This window comes from Lutra lutra, chromosome 13 (assembly GCF_902655055.1).
Source record: "Lutra lutra chromosome 13, mLutLut1.2, whole genome shotgun sequence".
Lineage (NCBI taxonomy): Eukaryota > Metazoa > Chordata > Mammalia > Carnivora > Mustelidae > Lutra > Lutra lutra.
The window spans coordinates 84524618-84546866 of record NC_062290.1 but is presented as its reverse complement, the minus strand read 5'-3'; the positions used below and the strand labels follow the sequence as shown (position 1 = coordinate 84546866).

Below are 22249 nucleotides of genomic sequence, written 5' to 3'. Positions count from 1 at the left end.
GTCAAAGGATGTGCCTCCTGTACCCCCTCTAGATCAGAAATTGTCAAAGCTGGAAGAGGGCACAGATATGACTGGGTCCTACTCCTCCTTTTCCCTGTAGGTGAAAATGAGACTCAGGAGAGGAAGCGGCTTGCTCAGATCAAAAAGAAACTTAATGGCAACTCCATGGAAGTATATGAAAGGGAAAATGACAGAAAGCCAGACTTTGAAATTGGTGGGCCAGATTGGAGAGTAAGCTTTCCCGCTTGACCAAAAATCATTATGCCCTTGTCTAGAATTGCCAGTGGATTAAAGACCATACAGCACCCCAGTTAAGGGTAACTATCCCCCAGGAAATGATCAGATCTGTGTTTGTTTTAGAAATGATTATTTTCTGTTAATTGGTATTTTACCCCAGGTATTTGGTCATCTAAAAACAAGGCAGACGTATTTCTGCATAATTTGGCTGTGCTGGTAGGAAGAGTATGTCACCTAGTTCAAGCTCCTCGGCATGGGGTATAGGCACAGAGTAGGCAGTCAAAAATGTTTTTAGTTAAAAAAAAAAAAATGTTTTTAGTTAATTTACGCATTGTGGAAACGCAGTGGCCATTATAGTCTGACCGACCTGGATGTGAGTCCCAGTTCTGTCACCAATAAGCTGTGTGGCTTTGGGCAAAGTTATTTCACCTTTGAGACTGATTCTGCGTCTGTGAAGTATGGTGATGAGTGTACACGTTTGTAAACGTGCATGCTTCTTAAGCAATGCTTTTCAGAATCCTAAACCCCTCACACGGTGCCTGGAGCATATACTGTGGGGATTCCTTGGGGTTTTGTTTTTGTTTTTTGTTCTGTTTTGTTTTTAAAGATTTTTATTTATTTATTTGACAGACAGAGATCACAAGGAGGCAGAGAAGCAGGCTGAGAGAGAGGAGGAAGCAGGTTCCCTGCTGAGCAGAGAGCCCAATGCGGGGCTCGATCCCAGGACCCTGGGATCACAACCTGAGCCGAAGGCAGAGGCTTTAACCCACTGAGCCACCCAGGCGCCCCTGTTTTTTGTTTCGTTTTAAGGGGAGAGTCTTACTTTTCTTTCATGTTAAACTGCAGAGCTGCCATTAGGAATCAGCCAAGGAACTAGAATCTATGATTGTGGCTATCTGGGCATTATATCTGAGAGCTACCTTGAACTAAGAAAAAATACACACACACACACACACACACACACACACACACACACACACACAGTGTCTTCGTGATTTTTCCAGCTCTATCATTGGTCCCTCTCCCTGTCCTATCCCTGTTGCCTTCTTTCTTTCTCTCCTTTTGCCTCAAAGAAACTAATGGAGCCACGCAGAAAGCTCCAAGATAGAACTGACCTTGCGCACCTTTAATTGAGGACAGAATTCGCTAAAAGTGTGTCTAGAAACCCACCAGTGGTTTACTTTACAGTCTGTGTCCTGGCTAGACTGGCTGTTGGCTGTGTAATTTGTCTAGTTTTGTCTGGAGTCTTAGACTATTCAGCTGCTTCAGGGCAAAATCTTTTGGGGTGTCATTAAATGGGATTGATAATTGGCTTCTGATGAATATTCATTGTGACTAATGACTTTGGGCAAATTTTACACATACTATCTTTCTATTCTCCCACTGAGTGAGATTTTGATAGGATCATTTTCTTCAACTTGCACTTCAATTAGATACTCACAATACCCCTTTGTTGACTATAATCCAAATTGTATACTTTCATTACAAATTATTTAAAATTTTGTATTCTGTAAGGAATGAGCATAGGCCTTTAAAAGCCTTATTTTACAAATGGAGTTGGCCTTAGAATTGTTTTTAAAATAAGTGGCTAATGATAATTTATGGGATATAGCATTATTTCTGATTAAGCACAGATAAATCATAACACTTTTCTTGTGGTTGACTCACCACTATTCCCAAATAACGATGTACCTCGTTTTGCCACTTTGCATTTTGGAAAAGAGCCAAACAATTCTCTTTTTTTATTTGTTTGTTTGTTTATTTGTTTGTTTTCTTAACCAAATGGATAAATGCATTTTACTCCAATTACAGAGATTTGGCTTTAGGAAACCCCCAATGAGCATGATAATTGAGCACCTTTAAAAATGTTTGATTTTTATAAGGGATAGGCAATTTTAAAATCTTGGTGTTTAGCTTTTAGGTCTTTTTGAGGGAAAGGAGACATGAAAAGAACATTGTCTGGAGATAGGATCTCTGCCCCTTTATTGCTTGAAATAGGATTTGACTCAAACCAATTCAAGCTAAAAAGAGGGAAGTAATCAAGTTCTGTCTCAACCAGGAACATTCTATTGAATGACTTTCCCAAAGAGAATTACAAATGAATTCATGTGATGAGGACATCTTATATTTGTACAGCACCTTAGAGATTTTAAAATGCTTTTACTTATTTATTTGATGTGTTGTAGAGTTACAGAATAGACGTATTATTGAAGGAAAGAAAGAGAAAGAGGGAGGGAATCCATTAATATGATTTCCCAAAAGTGGCATATTTGTGTGTCTAAGCTTGCCATTATTGTTTTAGAATTTGAGTTATATACCCCACTCTGTGAGACTCAGGAAAATGTTAGTCCAATAGTTAAAAGCCAGGCCACTATCTTTATATTGTGAATATATTGTAAGTAGGAATTATTTTTTATTTATGGAAGAAACATTGCATTGATTCTCACTTAATAGTGCGAATTAGTGCTGTGCCACTGAGAACATGGAGAGGAAGAGAGGCAGGGTATCACTTTACAGAGAGAGGACAAACTCGCAGACCAGGTATAGTCCCATTAATAATGGGGTTTTATGCCCAAAAGAGCCATGCGAGGAAAGTAGTGCTTTCACAGAGACCCAAAGGAGGAGGAGTTTGCCAGGGGCACAGACCAGGGTAAGGAGTCCCTAGTTACTCCCAAGTCTGAAATGATTTATTCAAAGGATGAGTTTGGAGAAGGCAGTAGAGACGGTGGCCAGAGATGCTGCTCTGTAGTTAGATGGAAGCTGGTGGAGACACTCCTGCTCCACACGTGCCCCGAGAGACTTCCGAGGAGGATGGACATGACGGGACCTGCACTTCAGTCTGAATCCTTTGGCAGCCAGTTAAAAGATGGGCAGGAAGAAGTGGGGCCCAAAGCCAGGGTAACCCTCCAGCCTCCCTTCAGGGTGCCGCTGGAGTGAAGTTGGTTCATTTTCTCCTCATTCAACACTAGCAAAGATTTTTCATCTCTTCTAACCCTGAAGAGATGAGTCATGTAAAATATGACAGCCTTCTTTATATGGAATCCTACTGAAATGGGTTGAGAAAGGATGGATTAAACCTACCAGCCTTGGCAGAGTCTCTGGGAACAACTCTTGAGAGCTTGCTGGTCAGCCCCTGTTCATGACATGTACCTGATTTAAAGAACAGGGTCTGGAGGGAGAAGGAGGGGGAAGAAAGTAGCAGCCGTGGATTTCATACACAGCTCTCACAACTGGGAAACATCAGCAGAATATCCAATTTAAAGCTGTTCATGTTACACTAACCTCTGGGATTCTTTTAACTGGGCCTTGGCACGTCACTCTTTCGCCACGTAAATGTCCTTCTGTCAGCAAAGGCCAGTTAACAGCTTCCAAGAGAAGCAAAGTCCTCATGGGAACAGGCTTCCCAGAAACCAAAGAAACATTAAAGAAAAAAGGCAGAAAGAAACATGTGTTGTTGGCTTTTGTCACTTCATAGCCCTATCTCCAAAGGTGTTGGGTTTTTTTTTTTTCCTTCTTTCACTATATTGAATTTTGTAGCAATTTTATTCCATTATATCTCTGTCCCTAATTTTTTAATTACATCAAATCCTGATATGATGTGTCTAGCTCTTAAGAAAAAGAATATGAAATAGGGGCATGTCAAAAGAAGAGGGAGAGGAAGGATTAATCAGTAAACAGTGCTGGGGCAATTGATTAACTATGTGGAAAAAATAAATTCTCACCTCTGTCCTTAAACCTAAATTAATTCCAGATGGATTAAAGAGTTAAATGCTGGGCAAGAATTTGGAGGATGTTTGTAGTATAGCAGCAGTAGAAACCATCGTGAAGGATGAGATTTGTCTGTGAAATTATTTAAACCTTCTCTTCCCCAGCCCCCAAATTCAAAGGAGATTATAGAAGGATAAGTTATTTTTCAGAAATATTACAGAGCATTACTATCCTTTGTAAATATCCAGTGTTCACTTATAAATCACTTTTAAAAAATACTAATACTCATCAGTGGACTACGAATGTGAACAGACCATTTACCTGTGAAATAGAACCAAGAAACATGACCAACTGTTAAGCTTTAGACATGATCAGAGGGATAAAAATAAAATCCAAACAGATACACTTCCAAAGCTACTAACTTGACTGCAGTTCTTAGTCCCGGTGAGCTGTGGAGAAGACATTCTAGGGCAGGGCTGCAGGAGTGTAAAGAGCCTCTATCCTTTATTATATTAATACATTTATTATATTTAAACTACAGTTGTTATCTCTGAATCTTCCATCTAAGAACCATGTCTGAAAATTATTGACATGATCAGATGATATAACGTGATGTTGGGAGATTGGTTAATACACTGTGGGAAATTCACTGAGTGTCGATAAGAGATATTTTCTAGGAATATTTAAGGATGTGGAGAAACGCCAGCAAATAAACATGGATTTCTTTTAAACGAGCACTGTATTTACAGTAATCCTAATTTTATTAGAAAAGGGAATAAAAGTGCCTTGTTTGTAATTTCCCAGAACATCCAGTTATCTTCAGGTGGCGAAAGACTTATTTTCTTCTGCCCCTTTTTCCATTTTCTAAAATCGCTACTGTCATCCTGCATTAGCTTTGTAATCAGGGTGGGGAGGAAGCTTTCTTAGGAAAAGCAAGCTCAGGGGACACCTGGCTGGCTTACTGGGTTAACCCTCTGACTTCAGCTCTGGTCATGATCTCAGGGTTCTGGGATCGAGCCCCGCATTGGGCTCTCTGCTCCACAGGGAGCCTGCTTTCTCCTCTCTCTCTGCCTGTCTCTCTGCCTCCTTGTGATCTTTCTCTCTGTCAAATAAATAAATAAAATCCTTAAAAAAAAAAAAAAAAGGAAAAGCAAGCTCTTGCTAAATTTGAATTTGAGTGGTTGAGGTAACTTACAATTTTTAAAATGTGGAGAAGTAGGTACTGAATTTTATTGCTCACCTCCAGTGAGCGCATCGCCTCCCATGGATTTTGTAGCTCTGAAGCTCTCATTTGCTTGTGTTACAGCTGACCGCCTGCATCCACGGGGCCGCCGCCATGCTGTACCCCATGTTCTGGCAACACGTGTACATCCCTGTCCTGCCTCCGCACCTGTTGGACTACTGCTGGTAAGGCTGCCACTCCCCACGTCCCCTACTTTTCCTTCCCCAGCACCCGACGAGGATGTTAGGGCCACATCCCTTGTAATGCAGTTGCTGACTAACCGGAAACTCCTAACTTTGGAATGACATGAATTTTAGACCAGGCAATCGATCGATCACATGGCTCTTTGGTTTCCAAATGGCTTTCAGCTATGCTGTGGCGTTCTTCCGAGTGCAAGGCAGTGGATCTTTTCCCATGGCTCACTTCGGAGAGACCAAAGCACCAAGCAGTGGTGTGTTTTTGTTTTGTTTTGTTTTGTTTTTTTCCTTTTTCCCCCCAAGATGGATCAGAGCCCGGTGAGAAGAACAGTTGTGGTCCCCCAGGTCTTCAGGTTTCAGCCATACCCTGACACATTCCGTAGGACTCGTTTCCAGCTGTGTTTTGGGCGCACAGGCCAGACTTTAGAACCCTCTGCGGTTTTTGTTTGTTTGTTTGTTTGTTTTTTGCCGAGAGTTTCACTGTCCAGGGACATGTATTTTAGCGAAAGGCAGGCAGGTTCTAGAGTCATCTCTGTCGCCTTGGGCAAGTCACCTGGCTTAAGACTCTGTTTCCTCATCTGCAAAGTGGAGTCGGACCGAATGTGCTACATGAAGAGAAATGATTCAGCAGATGAAGGGACACAATGTAGAAAAGCTGCTCATAGTAGGGGCTCAGTAAATGTTTCCGCAGATACGTTGTCACCCTCTGTCCTCGATAGATTACCAAGAAAGACTGTATAACGGATTTGGATCTGTTTTCCTTCTGAATAATTTCTTTCTCCAGCATAATGTGATTAAAGACATTGTCTCCAGACAGCTCAAGTCAGCAGATGTTGATAAGGGAGCACTGTATGTATGTAGGAAAGGTACTGCCTGCCAGAAATTAAGAAATTCAGGAGAAAGGGACCCACTTAAAAACTGATGATTTAAGGACATTATTATCAGGTCAGTCCTAGTCTTTGCTGGGTTCTCCCAGCCCATTTTGCAGTCCTGTCACTGAAAAGGTTTACTAAAATAGCCAGGTTGTGCTGGGAGCTTAAAGGTATTCTGCAGTACTCCTAATTTGACTGTGTTGGGCTCACTCTCATCCCAAGAAGCCATGTGTACAACCAAGATGTAGCTCAGGGCCATCAGGGGAAAATCAGTGGCCCTTTCCAGCTCATAGCACAAAGTGGATCAGCTTATTTCTCTCTCTGTTATGTATCTTTCTTACCAAGGTAGCTGTTTTTATCCGCGCCTTTCTCCCACGTAATGAAATTAAGGAACTCTTCCTCTGCTCAGACTTGCTGCTTCCTTTTGAGCTTCTGAACCGACTGTCTTGGCTTTTTCCATGCTGCCACGTGTCTCAAAGGAGAGGACCATGTTTGCTATCCAGTAGCGTTCGTGTTGATTAAATGAAAGACTGGGGGGCTGGGCAGAGGAGGACACTGACACTCAGGAAGAAAGAGAGAGGGAACTGGGAGGGGGAAGGAGGACAAAGGTGGAGGAGGATAGCGAGAGGAATAGATGGAAAAGGTAGAAAGGGGACATATGTTCCTAAGACAGCCTCACGCAGTAATTCCCAATCCTCTCAGCACATTGAAGCCTGCTGCCATCACTCCCCTCAGCCCCCACCAACATAGAATAGTCTCATAGGCATTTACCCTCACACAGACACGTGGCCCCCAGACTCACACACACACACACACTGACACAGGTCCCTTCCCTACGCACATGTCTCTGATGCCCCCGCGGAGAGACACCCCCCGTACACCTCACCCCAGACATGTGCTTTAAGAGAAAACCTTAGAGGAGTTCTCCCTGGAGGAGACTCACTTGTGTGTCTTTTTTTTTTTTTTTTTTTTAGATTTGATTTCTTTATTAGAGAGAGAGAGAGAGAGCCCCCAAGCAGGGGAAGTGGCACACAGAGGGAGAAGCTGGCTCCCTGCTGAGCAAGGAGCCCAATGAAGGACTTGATCCCAGAACTCTGGGATCATGACCTGAGCTGAAGACAGATGCTTAACTGACTGAGCTACTCAGGTGCCCCGCACCTGTGTGTCCTGATGCTGAACTTCAAATGTGAGCACAAACGGGCTTCTGTGTGCAGGGATTGGCAGAGTCGTTGTAGTTCCTCTGCCTCCCAAATAGTACAACTTTATTCTTCTATTATTTCGAAAGCTTTGGTTGCTAAATTGTCAGCTAGCTTGAAACTGGCAGCTTCCATTTCCAGAACTGTGCAGAGAGAAAGGCTTTGTTGTCTTCAGTGGTAACAATAGCTACCAGTGTTGAAGATCTCCGATGCCCCAGTCTGTGACCTCACTCAATTCTTCTAGCAATTCTGTGAGGTGCCTATTATTAGCTCCATTTCACAGATCGGGAAACCAAGGCCCCAAGAGGTTTAGTAACTTACTCTAGTGTAAATACCATATACTGTATGCTTCTGTTTTTAATAAAAACAAACATTATGTGTGTCTGTGAGACACAAAAATGTGTGTGTGGGGGCGCCTGGGTGGCTCAGTGCGTTAAAGCCTCTGCCTTCGGCTCAGGTCATGATCCCAGGGTCCTGGGATTGAGCCCCGCATCGGGCTCTCTCCTCAGCGGGGAGCCTGCTTTCCCCTCTCTCTCTGCCTGCCTCTCTGCCTACTTGTGATCTCTGTCTCTCAAAAAAAAAAAAAAAAAAATGTGTGTGTAGATGTGTGTATACAAATGTGGGTGTATCTATATGTGTATATGTACACACACACCATACACACACACACACACACACACACATAGGCAGAGATCTAAGAGGAAACACACCACAGTGTTAGCAGGGATTTGGAGAGGAGGGGGAGGAACTCGGTGTGATTTTTATTTTTATTTTGTTTTATGTTATTCTGTTTCTGCAATGAAAACGTATGGTTTCTATACTTGAAAAGTTTCACTTTAAAAAGAAATTAGTATTTATTCTAGCCATTTGTTCTTTCCAGCCGTCCTTCTTGTTTGCTTAAAGGATTTATTGGCTGTTTTGCTCTTCCCTGTGGAAGGTGATCTGAGGTCCTCGTTCGGACTTCCTCTCTAACTCCAGCCCTCTCCTGAGCTGTGTCACCAGCCTGCCTGAGAGCAACGATGCTGGCAGGTCTGCCTTAGAAGGGAAGACGTGACAATGACGACTCCTAAGCCCTTGTCAACCCCAACTTCCACTCCAAAAACATCGAAGCTCAGACTTGGATTTTCCAGAGCCTGAGCAGGTTCTGTGATTAGGCTCCATCTGGGAAGTGTCTGTGTACATGATAGCAGTTCTCCTGGTCTCTTGTTTTCATGAAAGAATTTCCTTGACATTTGACCAAAGGATGATTACAGGCCAGTGGAGGTTGGTATTAACTACAACATGTTAAGAATGTGGAAATAAAAGACCCCGAGAGAAAAAAAAAAAAAGATCTTCCATTCAAGTCTTGATTTGATCACCTTCAGCCTGCTACCAACTGCTTTGGTCAAAAACTACAAATGTCATGAAATTTGAGTCAATGCTAATAACTTTATTCTATTGTGCTCGGTGACTTTCACCACTGTTGAGTTTAATCCTTGGTGGTGAGAGCCAGCAGGGATAACTAGCATTTTAAGTAAAGTGCTAGGAGCTTGAAACATGTAAATTTGAAGGAGGTTTGTTCTTCTGCAGATGATTTAAATGTTAAGTACGTCCCCATGCAGGGGATACACGAAATGGAATCTGAAAACTATTATCTCCTGTAGAAATGAACTCTCAATTTACTCACTGCACAGGAAGGGCAGATTCTAGTCATTTTCACTGCCAGCAGGTGCCCTTTCTATGCATAATAGACTTCGAAAGTGTAATTAACACATGAGGACCACTGCTGCCAGTTTTTCTTCAGGTACATGCTGCTAGGGGTTTTCAGGACAACAGTGTAGGCTGTGAGAGCTTTTTACATTGCACTTGAAGATGAGGTGTTCATTGACTTCTGGACAAAGACATGTTAAATGGGGCTGAGTCCAGATCCTGCTGGTGGTATCACAAGTCATGGTCCTTGGGCCCAGAGACCCCAGGAACTGTAATGCAGCCTCGCGTAGAACAGAGGCCAGTAGAGAAAGCTCTGGGATGCGGTGAATAAATGGAAAGTATGATGCCGAAAACCCCACAATTATGTGGAAGACTCTAATTGCACATTCACAAATACAGCAACCAATTATCTGAGTTAACTTTAATTAGAGGTATAATCACAGATTTTAATTATCTGAGTAAATCAGTGTAGTACAAATGATCTGCCCCCAAATATTTCCCAAATTAAAATTTTCAAATCCCTTCCCGTTTTTGGAGAGGGTGGTAGAGAAAGTGCCTCGGCTTTGGATTCAGACAGAGGACCTGGATTCAGATCTCAGTATCATGTCTTCTTAGCTGTGTAACCATTAAAAATCTATTTGATCTCTTCGACTTGCAGTATCTTTTTCTGTAAAGTGGGTTTAATTTACCTACTTTGAAGAGTGGTTTAGAATTAGAGATACTGGTCATCAAGTGGCACTCAGGGGCCACTTAGCAAATAGTGGCTGCTCTTACATGGTTATTATAAACATGGGACATGGATTTTGATTTCCAGAAGGTTTAACTCAGATCAGACATTCTTATTTCTGCAGCTTTGTGAGCCCAGGGGAAAACTTTATAATTCATCTTTTCTTTTTACCCCTCAGATTGTTTTTATTTTGATTTTTTTTTTTTTTATTTAACTTGAGTTATTGTATGGTTGTTTTCATTTGCAGCTGTGGCATAAGAATGAAAAGAAAAGAAACAAAAGCAGATGGCAGAGAAAACGAAAGGAGTAAGACATTTCCAGCCCTTATGAATATTTAAAAACATGTGCTGCTGGTTCCTTTCTACTTTAGATCTGTACCATTTTCTTGACTTTGAAAGCGAAAATGAGAATGTTCCCTACCTTGGCTGACGGCAGCCCTGACCTTGGCCGTTGTTGGGAGGGCCTTCCCATTTCTGGGACAAAGGGATTAACTTGCTGATGAGAATCTGAGTTTCCCTTCATTATAATAATCACCATCTATTGAGGTGTGTGTGTGTGTGTGTGTGTGTGTGAGAGAGAGAGAGAGAGAGAGAGAGAAACTCTTTATCAACATTATTGCAAATCTTCAAAATCAAACTGTTAAATAATATTTCATTATTAGCTCCATTGTATGGATTCAGAAGTCAAACCTTAGGGAGGTTTAGTGACTTAAACCACTGTCACACAGCTAGGAGATGATAGAGCCTGTGGTTGAAATGTAAAGCCATCTGATACTAAAGCTTTCCTTACTAACATCCTCCAGAGTTTGAGAGAATAAGTTGTACCCATCACCAAGATTTTGTGAAAAAAAATTTTTCATGTAGGCGTCTTGATGACTTATGTTTTTCATTCAGAAAATATTTGTAGAGCACTTACTATGTACCCGGCACTATGCTAATTAGATGTTGCTAATAAAAGGTCCCGGTAGAAACCATATGGTATTTCCCATGTAAATTCTTTTTTCTGCCTTACTCTTTCAGAAGTTGTCCTAAATAAGGACTACAAGTCAGTTCCCAAATTGAATTGTATATTTGGGTTGTTCTGGACACTTGTTAACATGCCTTTGTGACAAAATATTTCCAGAGCAGATCAGGGCAAGTTCATGTTGTCCCCCAAAGACCAGCCAGATCAAGAGCCAAGTTAGTACCTAACTCCCCATGCTCTTGAGGATGTGGCTGAACCAAAAATTATATCCTGTGTGAACAATTAAGGTTTGAATTTTGCAGTTGTCTTTGTAAAATGTGTTGTATCTCCTGACTCTGGAAACCGTTCTTCCACTCGGAGTGGGCATGCTCCAACTCTGTGTGAGAGATTCTAGTTCTGGGCTCTTTATCCACATTGCCTTTTGGGTTCCAAATCAATCCCCACATGCTGCGTCACGTTTTCCATCTAGAATTTTTAGCAAGCAGGCTGAAATGTGCCTGATCACAGGGTCCCCAGTCCACGGGGTGAAGGGGCATCAGTCTATGAAGTGACTTCTGGATGACTTGGGGCTGGGTCCAGTCTAATCTCTCTCTCCATTGATGCCATGAGATTTTGCATAGGGAATAAATTGATGCTAGAGTCAGTGGGATTGTTGATATTCTTAGTGACAGAAATAGAAATCAGTGAAGTGTGGTGTGGTGGAAACAGAAAAACCTGGCTGTGGTTCTGGCTTCCCCATTTACTAGCTTTGAGGTCACCGAACCTCTCTGAGCCTCCTTTCTCTTCTGTCAAACGTGAATAGTAATTACTACTGACAAAAACAGGTGTTCCATAAACAGTAGGTACTACTTTTGTTATTAACAACTACAGATAGATAGATTTATAGCCTATCTATTAATGTGAATATATAGGAACGACCTAGCAAAATCCAGTTGAAATGCACAACATCTGGGTGAAATGGGTGTAGTTTAGGTAGACAGGTGTGACTAAAATTCTTCTGTATATACCAAAGTCTGGGCCCTGTAGGTTTTGTTAAAGACTGAAATCCAAGTGAGCAGAAACTGTCATATGTATTTTGTAGCAAATATTTATGAGTGCCTGCTATATCCCTGGCATTGGGCACAGGAAGGTAGGAGCTTCTTTGTAGATGGTCCTGGATCTGATAAAACACTCCTTCCCAAAAGAATTCAGGTTTCCAGGCAGGAGTAGGAGAACAGACTTTTTTTCAGCTAAGAAGCAGTAAGGGACAAGGTCCAGTGCTCAGGGTGGAACCACGCCAACAGGAGCTCCTTTGGGGAACCGTAGGAGAGGATAAGGACCAGGATTTCAGCTTCAGACAGAAGAAGGGGAGAAGTTGGGTCTGTGGTTGGCCTGATGGGGAGGAAGCGTACAATGTGTGTTGGTTGAACAAAGGGAAATTCTAGATTTCCAGGGAAATCCCTTAGTAAGACTTGGCTAAACTTGACCCTGAGGTTTGAACAGAGAAGCTGAGTAGTATACGAGTTAAGTTTCGGGTCCAAATCCTGGCTCTGGTCCCACTGAATACGTGTCTTTGGGTGAATCACATTACCCCTCCGAGCCTCCCATCTCCTCATCCACAAGAGTGTAGGGGAAAATATGTTCTCCGTGAGAAGCCTGGCAATCTAAAAACTCGTTTGGTGTTGACAGTCACCACATTTCAGTGCCCCTCCATTTCCTTCAGACTGAGAGTGCCAAGAGCCTTTGGAGGAGGTTTTGGACAATTTATGAGTAAACTGTCTTCCTGGTGGAAAAATGGCAGAGAGGAGAGACTGGATGCTGTTTGCATTATTGAAGCCATAGACGCTATAGGAATCTGCTGATACTGTGGGTTCTATAGGTTCAAGTTCTTCATTTTTTTAAATTCAATCTTAACTCCTGTACTGCGACACTTAAAAGTCTTTTTAAAGGTGTACAGTTCTCTGGGTTTTTTGTGTCTTCACAAGGTTGTACAATCATCACTACTAATCCCAGACCCATTAGATTTTTTAAATATAGTCTTTATCATTAGTAAGGTAATTGGTCCTTATTTAAAAACAGAAATTTTTTAACCTTCCAAAAGCACACACAGCGGAAAGCCAGTATTCGCTGGACATGAGCAGCACGTGTGCGTGGTTGGCATCAGACCCTTCACTTGGTCCCTCCAAGGTGCCTCTGATGGCACAAGGTGCCAGGTGTGCGGCGAGACGGCAGTCTTCAGCCTCAGCGGCGTATGCCCGCAGTGGTCCAGAAACTTGCAGGGTTAGAGAAGGCGAAGCGCCCCGCCGCGGAAATGGCCCTTCCCCGCTTGGGGCTGGTGGTTGTCGCAAGCTGCCCTGTGGGGAGCTCTCCTGATGACAGCTTACCCGCACTGTGGGCCCGCCACCTCCTCTACATCTGAGCGTCAGAACCTGGCCTGCTGGTCCACCTTATCAGGCCCGGTCCTGCTGCCGGATGTGACAAGGGGCCACACCGCTTGCCTCCCCTGCCCCAGTCTCTGACTCCTGCATGGAACATGGCTGGCTCTGACCTCTGCTGATACAACCAAGCTTTGCTTTCCAGTTCTTGAGACACATTCAGTGTGTAATTTCTCACTCCTCCTTGACCTGGAGCCTATCTTGGACCCAGGACTTAGAAAACTGTGGAATTTCTATGGCACCGCGTGGTGGTCTCTCCAGCAAACATTCTAGACATGTTCTGCTCACTAACAGAGCAGGAGTCACAGACCGTGTGATGCCATCGTGCCTCAGCAGGGGCAGGACTTTTGGGATAAGCGTCCCTGCCTCTCTCGGTGTGGGCCCGAGGCAGAGTGCATGAAGCCACCAGCGCAGTGCAAGGCTCAGCGTGATCTCTCAGCACGGGGGATTTGTTCTTACCCTTAAACATTTGAAGGACTGAGAGGCTAGGCTGAGAAGGGATTTGATGCTGTACATCTTGGCATGTAATGTGTCTCAGTCCTTAAAAAACAAAAAGAACTCTTTTCCTCTTTTTAAACTTTTACATTCTGGGGGGGTTACTTTCTTTTGATTTATCCATAAACTTCTTTTTCCCTCTCTCATTTCTTTCTTCCCTCATTCATTCCTGCATTTCTATGAGAGTCTCCTGGGCGGCTGGTGGCTCCCGACTCGAGACGTCCCTTTGCAGCCGGCTCTGGCTGTTATGGTTCTCATTGAACTCTCTGGGGCAATAGAAAGCCCTGTCTCCTGACCTTTTCTCTGTGATTAACTTCTCCTGCTACAGTGGTCTTAGCCATGGAGCGCTTCCTGATGTTTTCCAAGTATGTCTCCTTCCGGTAGACTGAGAAGGCACAAAAGGGCGGACCACTTTAGGCTTTGATGTTGACCTTTCCAGGTTTTCATCCAGGCCTTATCTTTGTAGCTCATGTGTTCATTTAGGTTGGGATTGGGGGCTTGGAGCTCTGGAAGGCGTCTCCCCCAAGCCCCAAGGTTACCCCAGGAAGCACAGGGCACACACTGAGAAGAGGACTGCTCCCATGCCTCCCCTCCCCGCCGTGCTTCAGCTGCAGGGATAGACGTACGTTAGAAAACCATCTCCAGCGCCTGACCGTATGCACACCATGCTGCCCCACAGGGCACAAGCCCTGTATACTGGCTCCCGACGGCACGCATGGGAGCTGGGCAGTTTGGGCCTCCTCTCCCAATCCAGAATTGCTCCTGTCCTCTCGTGAGTCCTCATCCCAGGCTGTTGCTCATAAATCAGGGAGGGATGGGTGGAAATTAAATACCTTTTCCCCTAAGAAAACTGTGATTAACTCATGGCATTTGTACCCCTTCTGCTTTTTAAGCCATATTTTCTGCCTCTCACCAGCTGTGACCTTTGTCGAGTCACTTAACCTGTTTGAGCCATAGATGCCTCTCTAAATTATGGAGATCAGCCTTTCAAGACTGCTGTCATGATGAAATGAGGTCACTTCAGGTCCGCCCAAAAGCACCTTGTATGTTTCCTTTACCTCCATTCACACACATACACTAACACGCTCATCTCATGTCTGCTGTTCGCTGTGAGCGCCGGATAGTCAGGGACCTGAACTGTTTTCTCTGTCCTCTATCCCCAGCCCGACGCGATGCCCGACACACAGTAGTAGCTGTGGGTTGCCCGACGAGCAAAGGGGAGACACTGAGCGCATACCAAATGTAGTGTAAGACGTTCGTTTTCTCTCTCCCCTCCCCAGTTGCCTTCTTCAGATTTAAGCTCCTGAACAACTAGTTGTTTTTTCTCTCTGGACACCACGAAGCCCTGTTACAGTCCCGTTTCCCTCTTTGGGTGTCAGCAGCTGCAGTGCTCACAGCCCAGTTTGTGGCCTCGCAGCAGGTGTGCCGAAAACCTCACGGCCCACAACTGCAGCATCACTTTTGCCCCGGCTTGCATGTCTTCCCTTTGCCCCTACTTCTTTTCCTGCTCTTGTTGCTCTATTAAGTTGCTTTAAATCTTATTTAGAACAAAAAACGTCAGTTCATTTAAGCTAGTAAAGTAGACGGTTTTGTTCTATGAAGTATCCACTTGGCTGTTTTCTTTTTCAGTTACGATTGTCAAATAACTTTTTTTTCACTTAAGTTAGCATGAGGGGTCAGAGAATATTAAGCAAGAGTAGCATAAGAGACTTTGAAGTGGAAGGATTTGAGCTGGAATCACCATTAGCTGTGACCATGGGCAGGCTTCTGGGAATCCTTTTTTTTAATCTGTAAAATGGGTGGTATAAATGGGATTATTTGGGGATTAAGTGAGATTAGGTGGCTCAAGCCTCGGGTGCACACTTGGGGAGTGCGCTCCGCTCTCGCTGTTGTTCTGGGCTCCGCACGTGGTAGGCTCTGCGAACAGGAGCCCCTTCGTTTCTCCTGTGACTGATCATCTAGAACCGTGCAAATTAACATGTGCTTCATGCCAAACGGGCAACCCACACAAAGGCCTCTACCCAGGGAGGTGTTCACAACCTCTGGGGTCCTGTGAGGAGAGGTGCTCTGTCCCGATGGGCAGCAGAGGTTCAGTAGGACTTGAAGCAGGAGGGCTTGGGGCCCAGGGACACCATCTGAGGAGGGGCTCAGAGGCAAACTTGAAACAGGAGGATTCCTGTGGGTGAGGGGAGTCAGGGAGCTGGTTACTCGGACGTGATGAGACGGGGCCTTTGACTTGGCACGGCTATGGGCCGGCCCTCAGAAAGCAGACTGGGGACGACCTCATCTCCTTCCCCCTCTCCTTCCATAGGTCACGCAAAGGCTGGGCTTCTGGGAAACCGCCTACTCGTTTTGTCTCAGCAGAACGGACTTGGCTTTTCATCTGTTCTGCCATTGACGAGTTGTGTGACCTGCATGACCTTCATCTCTTCATCTGTACGGTGCTGGTGGCAGTAGCACCTGCCTCACACTATTGTCATGAGGGTCTGTTGAGCTCCTAGCCCGGTGCTGGCCCTTGGCGGGCCACCTGTCGGGTCACTGTCACTGAGACCAGAACTGTGATGATGAGGGCTCTCTGACAAGATGTGCTGTGAGGTCTTCGTTGGTGCTCCTTCTCCCACCTCTTGTCCCGAAACCTCTCTACCCAGGCCAAGCCTCCTATTTCAGAGCAGAATCTAAAAGTGTAGGACAAGCTGTGTTTATACTTTTGTTTCTTTTCCAAAAAAGAAAAGCTGAAACAAAGAGGACTTCTTTCAGAGTTTCCTTTGCCTTAAAAGTAGTGAACTGAGGAAAGACTTATGGGCTCCCCTGTGCCAGTCAGGACCTGTGACCTAAGGAGGTGTGTGCCTCTGAGAGGTGGACGGGGCCCTGCGGCGTGGGAACTGTAGTGCTGACTGTGCATTTTTATGGGGAAAAGAAAAGCAGCACAGTGGACCTTCCAAGTCCCTGGGCAGCTCTTAGCTAATTCCGTGCTGGGGTCAAAGAGGTGTTGCTTACCTGGCCCAGGGGGGGGTGGGGGGGGTGCTCCCACCTCTCCGCAGGTCCTACCCTGCCCCTCCCCCTCTGTCCTGGGAAGCTGTGTTTTATGATTTGAGCAGCCAGTGTTCCTTTATTTCACCTGACTCTTTTCCAATTAGTAGCCACTCACCTCAGGGGAACATAATTAAGAGGGCTCTAGTTGTCTGGGGAAAGGAATTAAACAAATTGTGAACGTGCGGTAATAATGAACAGGGCTGCAAGACCATTAATAAGTCTGCAGGAGCCACATTTATGCGGGGAATGAGCCTGTGCATAGAACTTACCTGTAAGAAAGTTCTCTATGTCACAGGCTTGAGTTCGTAGGAGGATTGGATGAGTAGCCCCCTTGGGATACTGGCATGTCTTTTGGCTTAAGTACCGAGGGTGTGCTGTGGGTCGGCTTCGGCATAGCCATCCCACAGCCCTGGGTTTGAGTTACAGCTTCCCTGTTTACTAGCTGTGTGGTCTTGGGCTAGTTACTTCACCTTTCTGAGCCTGTTTTCCAATCTGAAAATGTGGGTAACAGCACTGCCTTGGAGAGTTGTCTTGAGAATTCCGTGTAAATAATGCATAAAAGCAGCTGGGTTACAGTAGCTCGATAAATATTATAATGTTCCCTTTCACCTTAATAGAATTCAAATTAAAACATACCTTTCAGGTATTATGTTATATTATATATATTATATTGTCACTGCCTTTTCACCAGCAGCAGACCATCTTTCCTTCTCAGGGAAGAAAGAAGAAAGAATAGTTTCTACTCTTCTAGAATGTAACTGATGACGTCAGAGAGTACAATAATTCCCCGAGAACAAAGGCCTAAAAGAGCTATATTCAGAGATGCACAGTGGCATCCCACAGTTGCTGTTGGCCACAGGGCAGTTGTGACACAGTTGTCATGGCCTGCCTACATATGAACGTGGTCATAGCTGTTAATATGGTCACCGCTTTAATTATGTGCACTGTTGTTCCGCATATGTCGTGTCTAATTGACATTTAAAATTCTCCAAAATCGGAATCGGCATTGAAATATAAAGTCACCATGAATGCTGAAAGTCACCCAGAGCTGAGAAGCATGGTGCCCATTTGCTAGTAGTTAAACAGATATTTGCGTTGCTGTGTTCTTGAGACAACCAGCACGTTCTTTGGAGGACCCAATAAGGGACGGTAGCTTCTAGATGAAGTTGGATTATGTCTTGTTATTGAGATACCCTTGGGAAAACACTCACACTGATGACTGAATCACAGAATGATGCAGAGTGATCGAACTCCAAATGTTGAAGGAGTGTTTGAGGAACAGCTTAAACAAATGTATTTTGCTGTATTTTCCTTTGAAGGTATGCTCAAGAGTGATAGGTGGTTTTTAAATTTTGTCATTCTAAGTGGTGAGAAAGTAACAAATTATAGTTTACTTGTGGTCTTTGCATTCTTGGTGGTGTAAGAGTAAAGGTTGCCTTCCAAAGAAAGTGTTAAGCAACCTACCGAGTTCAGTGAGTAGAGGGGTGGTGACAAGAGCGTGCTTGGTGTCAGCAGCCCACGAGCCAAAGGACGCCTCTCCAGCTCTTTGCACTCATAACGGAGCCTCGACTGTCCTCACCAGGGCTTGGCCAGGTATCCCTCAGAACTACAGCAGGAACGAGAAAATCATTCTTGGGGTGCAAAGAGAAGGGGTCCAATGGGACCAGCCATGTCAGGGCCTCAGAGAGAACCCACATGGATGTGAGAAGTTACTGAGCCTACCACGTGCTGCTCCTGTAACAAGGACTTCGTGGGTTATCTCCAGCCCTTGCCACCGTCCTGGAAGATTTCCAGTGGGGCCTGTCCTACCCTTTTAGAAAGCACTTTGCCAAAAAATAACAAAAGATATAAAAAAAAAAAAAAAAAGAAAGAAACAAAAACAGTAAGAAAAGGAAAACAGCAGCAGCCCTGCCTCTTGATTTAGTAATTTCATGATTGGGAATTCATGCCCATGAAGTTGTTCATTTTCATTACCGCGTGACTTACAGTGAATCGTTGGAAGCGACTTAATGTCTAACTCCAGAAATAGGATGCAGTAAATTAAGGCACATCCGTATGTGGTGGACTATTACACAGTCTTTAATCACAAAGAGTGTAGTCTACTATGGGTGAGGTTAACGTGGCCAATGAGAAAACAATAAAATATGTAGGTATCCTATAATTTCAAAGATAGAAATCTGTTTGTTAATGTGGGCCACTATTGGGTAAGAAAAATGTGAAAGTCAAAGTAGCGTTAAGGTGATGTGATCCCCCGTCCCCAAATTTCTCTTTACAATACAAAGCCAAAGAAAAGAGGTTTCCAAAGAAAACGAGTCAGTAGCTGCAGTAACGGTTGAGGGTGACTGAGAATGGAAATTTTCAGAACGCACCCAGAATTACCCAGTTACATATTTGCTACATTGAGATGTTAAGGAGACTCTGGGTTTCCTTTTTTTCCCCCCATTTTCCTCTCCCCGCTTGGAATTCGAAATTAGTATCTTTGCCGAGCAAAAATGCAAGTCAGTACGGGGAAGTATTTGAGGCTTTATCAGCAGATGATGACAGTGTAAAAGGTATTTGTCTAAATTTGCATTTATACAAAACATGGAGCTGCTGTGATTTCAGAGTAAATGTGCTTTCAATATTTTCTAAATACAGAGCTGGTGCAGCCCTAACAATGCTTGGCTAAGAAATTGCACTTCTATGATAGGCCATAATAACTCTTTGGGAAATTATTGGGCTGAAAAAAAAAAAATGCCTACCTAATGCTACCTGAAGCGTGGGTCTCACTTTGTCCCGTTTTGTATCTGTGGTCACTTCTGCAAGACTCTTTTTCTCCTCTTTCAGAGTATCATTGATTCTTATTCCAGGACAAAGGGCATGGCATTAAAACCTACATATTTAAAATTCTAGAAAACATTTCTTTTTCAGGTAAGAGGCTTCAGTTATAGAGATTTTTGCAGGATTTATTTTCACCTTTTTCTCGGGGTTGTTGGAATGGTCTTTTTCTGGACATTAACTCATTTGCTGAAATTTCAGTTCTAAAATTCTAGTTAAAACTCAGCATCCTTTGTCAGTTGCATGATTAAGTGTAGGAGCTGGAAAAGTTGATGAGATTTGGTTAAATATTATGGATTGGAGTTTTTCTCCCTTCTATGTGTCAGGCTGTGCTTCTGGACAAATTAATAAGTGACCATTTTTCTGGAATTCTGCACTCTTCCTGTTTCCTTTCATTACATTAGGCAAGGTTCCACTAGATGAGACATTTGCAGTCTTAAGACTTCCTGCCAGGGTTCAGACTTTGTATTTTTGACATTGAAGCTGTCGTGTTCCTGAAGCTACTTAATTAGAAACACATTCATTTCAGTGTACACTGGAAAAAGCTTGGACAGCAGAGCCCGGCACACTGGGAAGTTTGAGCATTTGTGTAGCTGGCGGCTAAACTAATGGTTTACAGTTTAAGCGAAAAAAATATCATAGGGCATTTCCTTGCCCCTAGAAGCGAAGAGAAGCTGAATGTGCACAGCGGATACCTTTTTTAAAAAGGAGAGAGGAAGAAGAAGAAAGCAAAGAAAAGACAACTTCACTTTCACTGCAGTTGTGTGTATAATTCTTTCTTTGGCTATTATCAAATACAAAAGTCTTCTAGAAGAATAGTTCCCAAAACTGTGCTGCTAATATTCAAGTCTGTTTTATAGGCTCCCAAGATATATTACTGCTGAGATCTGTAGTAAGGAGGACATTTTATATTCTGGGGAAGGCTTTTTTGCTTGAAGAATGTTATTTGTTGAATGGTGATGAGGGAATTGTGCCCTCTCTTATTTTTAAATGTTTGAGCAATTTAAAAATGCACATCTGATGTTTAAAAACCTTCATTCCCTATCCATTGCTTTCAGGATGACGCCTAAACTCCTTAGTATTCAAGTGAAAACACACCTCTGCATTCTTACTTCTTACCCCTCTGGTTTTCCCCACCCTGTTCCCAAGGAAAACCATCCTTGTAGATCCACCTGCTGTCTCCTGGCCGCCCCAGAGGAGAGGTGCCTGGTCACCTTGATCAGAGCCTGGTGTCTTTGCCGGAGGCTCACAAAATACTCTTGCACCTTTAATAGGATGTGTTATGTACTACTGGAGAGACCTGGGGAAAAGGTGCCCACTTGCTCTAGTCCTCCTACTTCTTGACCTCCCTTCCTTACTGTCCCTAAGAAACGTAGTCGTGGGAGGTGGACCCAGGGACTTTAAGTTCAGTGTTATGAAGTCAGCGTGGACCAAAAGAAGAGACTTCAGAGTCCTCTCCGGTTTGCTGCTCCCTTTGTTTTGTGGCGTTGAGAGAAGGGATTTAAGCTCTCTGGGGCTATTCTGGTCCTCTGTAAAATGGGGATAACACCTGCCTTATGCCATTGTTGTGTGGATTAGGAAAGATGAATTTGAAGTTCCTCATATAATGCCTAGCCTCTTCATTGGTAAGTAGCATCATAAATGATAATGTGTGTGAGCACACACACACACACACACACACACATACACACACACTCCTGAAACCAAAGGAAATCAGTCCATAATGCCCAGGTTTTAAGAGCTTTGGAGTTGGGTTCTCTACTCCTGCCCAGTCACTCAGGGAGGAACCATTGCCCTCCCTGTGAATGAAGCAGTTGAAAGGGGCTTTGTGAATTGTGGTGCCATTGGATGGCATGTGTGCATTTGGTGGGGAAAGGCTTGCTCAAAGTTCCCCACATACTTAGGCTAGTCAGAATGGACCGTTAGATCACATCTCTGGATGGCAGAAGGAAACAGCAAATAAAGAAAAAAAATCATTCTTCGCTGAAACACATTATGCCTTCCATTCAACCCTTTTAACTGCCTTTTCTGTTGTGATTGTGGCGGTGATCGTTTCCATTTGTGCCAGGAACTATACTAATCACTTGACTTGTAGTCTCTCTCATTATGATCACAGGGGGCCCATTTGATTCCAGTGTCCCATTTTAAAGACAAGGCAACTGAGGCTGTGTAGTCACAGGGCTGCCCCTGAGGTATTAAAGCCAAGGTCGGTGCTCTTCCCACCACCCGTGCTGCTTCTCATGCTGCCCACATTTTGAAATTCTTCGGAAGTTTCTAGGCTTGGGAACAAAATGTCACATTAGGATTTTTGTTGTGAAAGGAAATGTAACTGTGCATACGTTTATTAAAACAGTTTTTCTCCAAATAGTGAACCATCTGTAATTTTCTGTCGGAAGCAACAGACATTAAAGCAGCTGTGTGTCTCTGTTTCTCTTCACAGTGCTCCCATGCCCTACCTCATAGGAATCCATTTAAGTTTAATGGAGGTAAGTTGGCGCCTTTCCTCCCCAGATCTCTCTACTTGTGGCTTTGTTTTGCTCTGTGGCAGTGGAAAAGACCCAGTGTCTGGATTCACAGCTCTGCACGTGGGAGCATGTCCGAGTAGCACGTCTTGCGCGGCCCCCTCCCAGGTGCACAGAGCTGATCAGTCCGCCAAGACCCCTTTCCACTGGGCTCTCG

The 22249-nt window shown here is 44.0% G+C and overlaps 1 protein-coding gene across 16 annotated transcripts in view; it reads left to right on the top strand.

The window, feature by feature from the left end:
* The window catches only part of DENND1A (DENN domain containing 1A), a 504146-nt gene that overhangs the window by 277410 nt on the left and 204487 nt on the right, over positions 1–22249 (top strand). For all 16 annotated transcript variants that reach the window (XM_047699506.1, XM_047699505.1, XM_047699501.1 and 13 more), the window contains 2 exons: positions 5252–5352; positions 22011–22056. In XM_047699506.1, coding sequence (XP_047555462.1) covers positions 5252–5352; positions 22011–22056 — 147 coding nt within the window. The remainder of the gene's footprint in view (positions 1–5251; positions 5353–22010; positions 22057–22249) is intronic.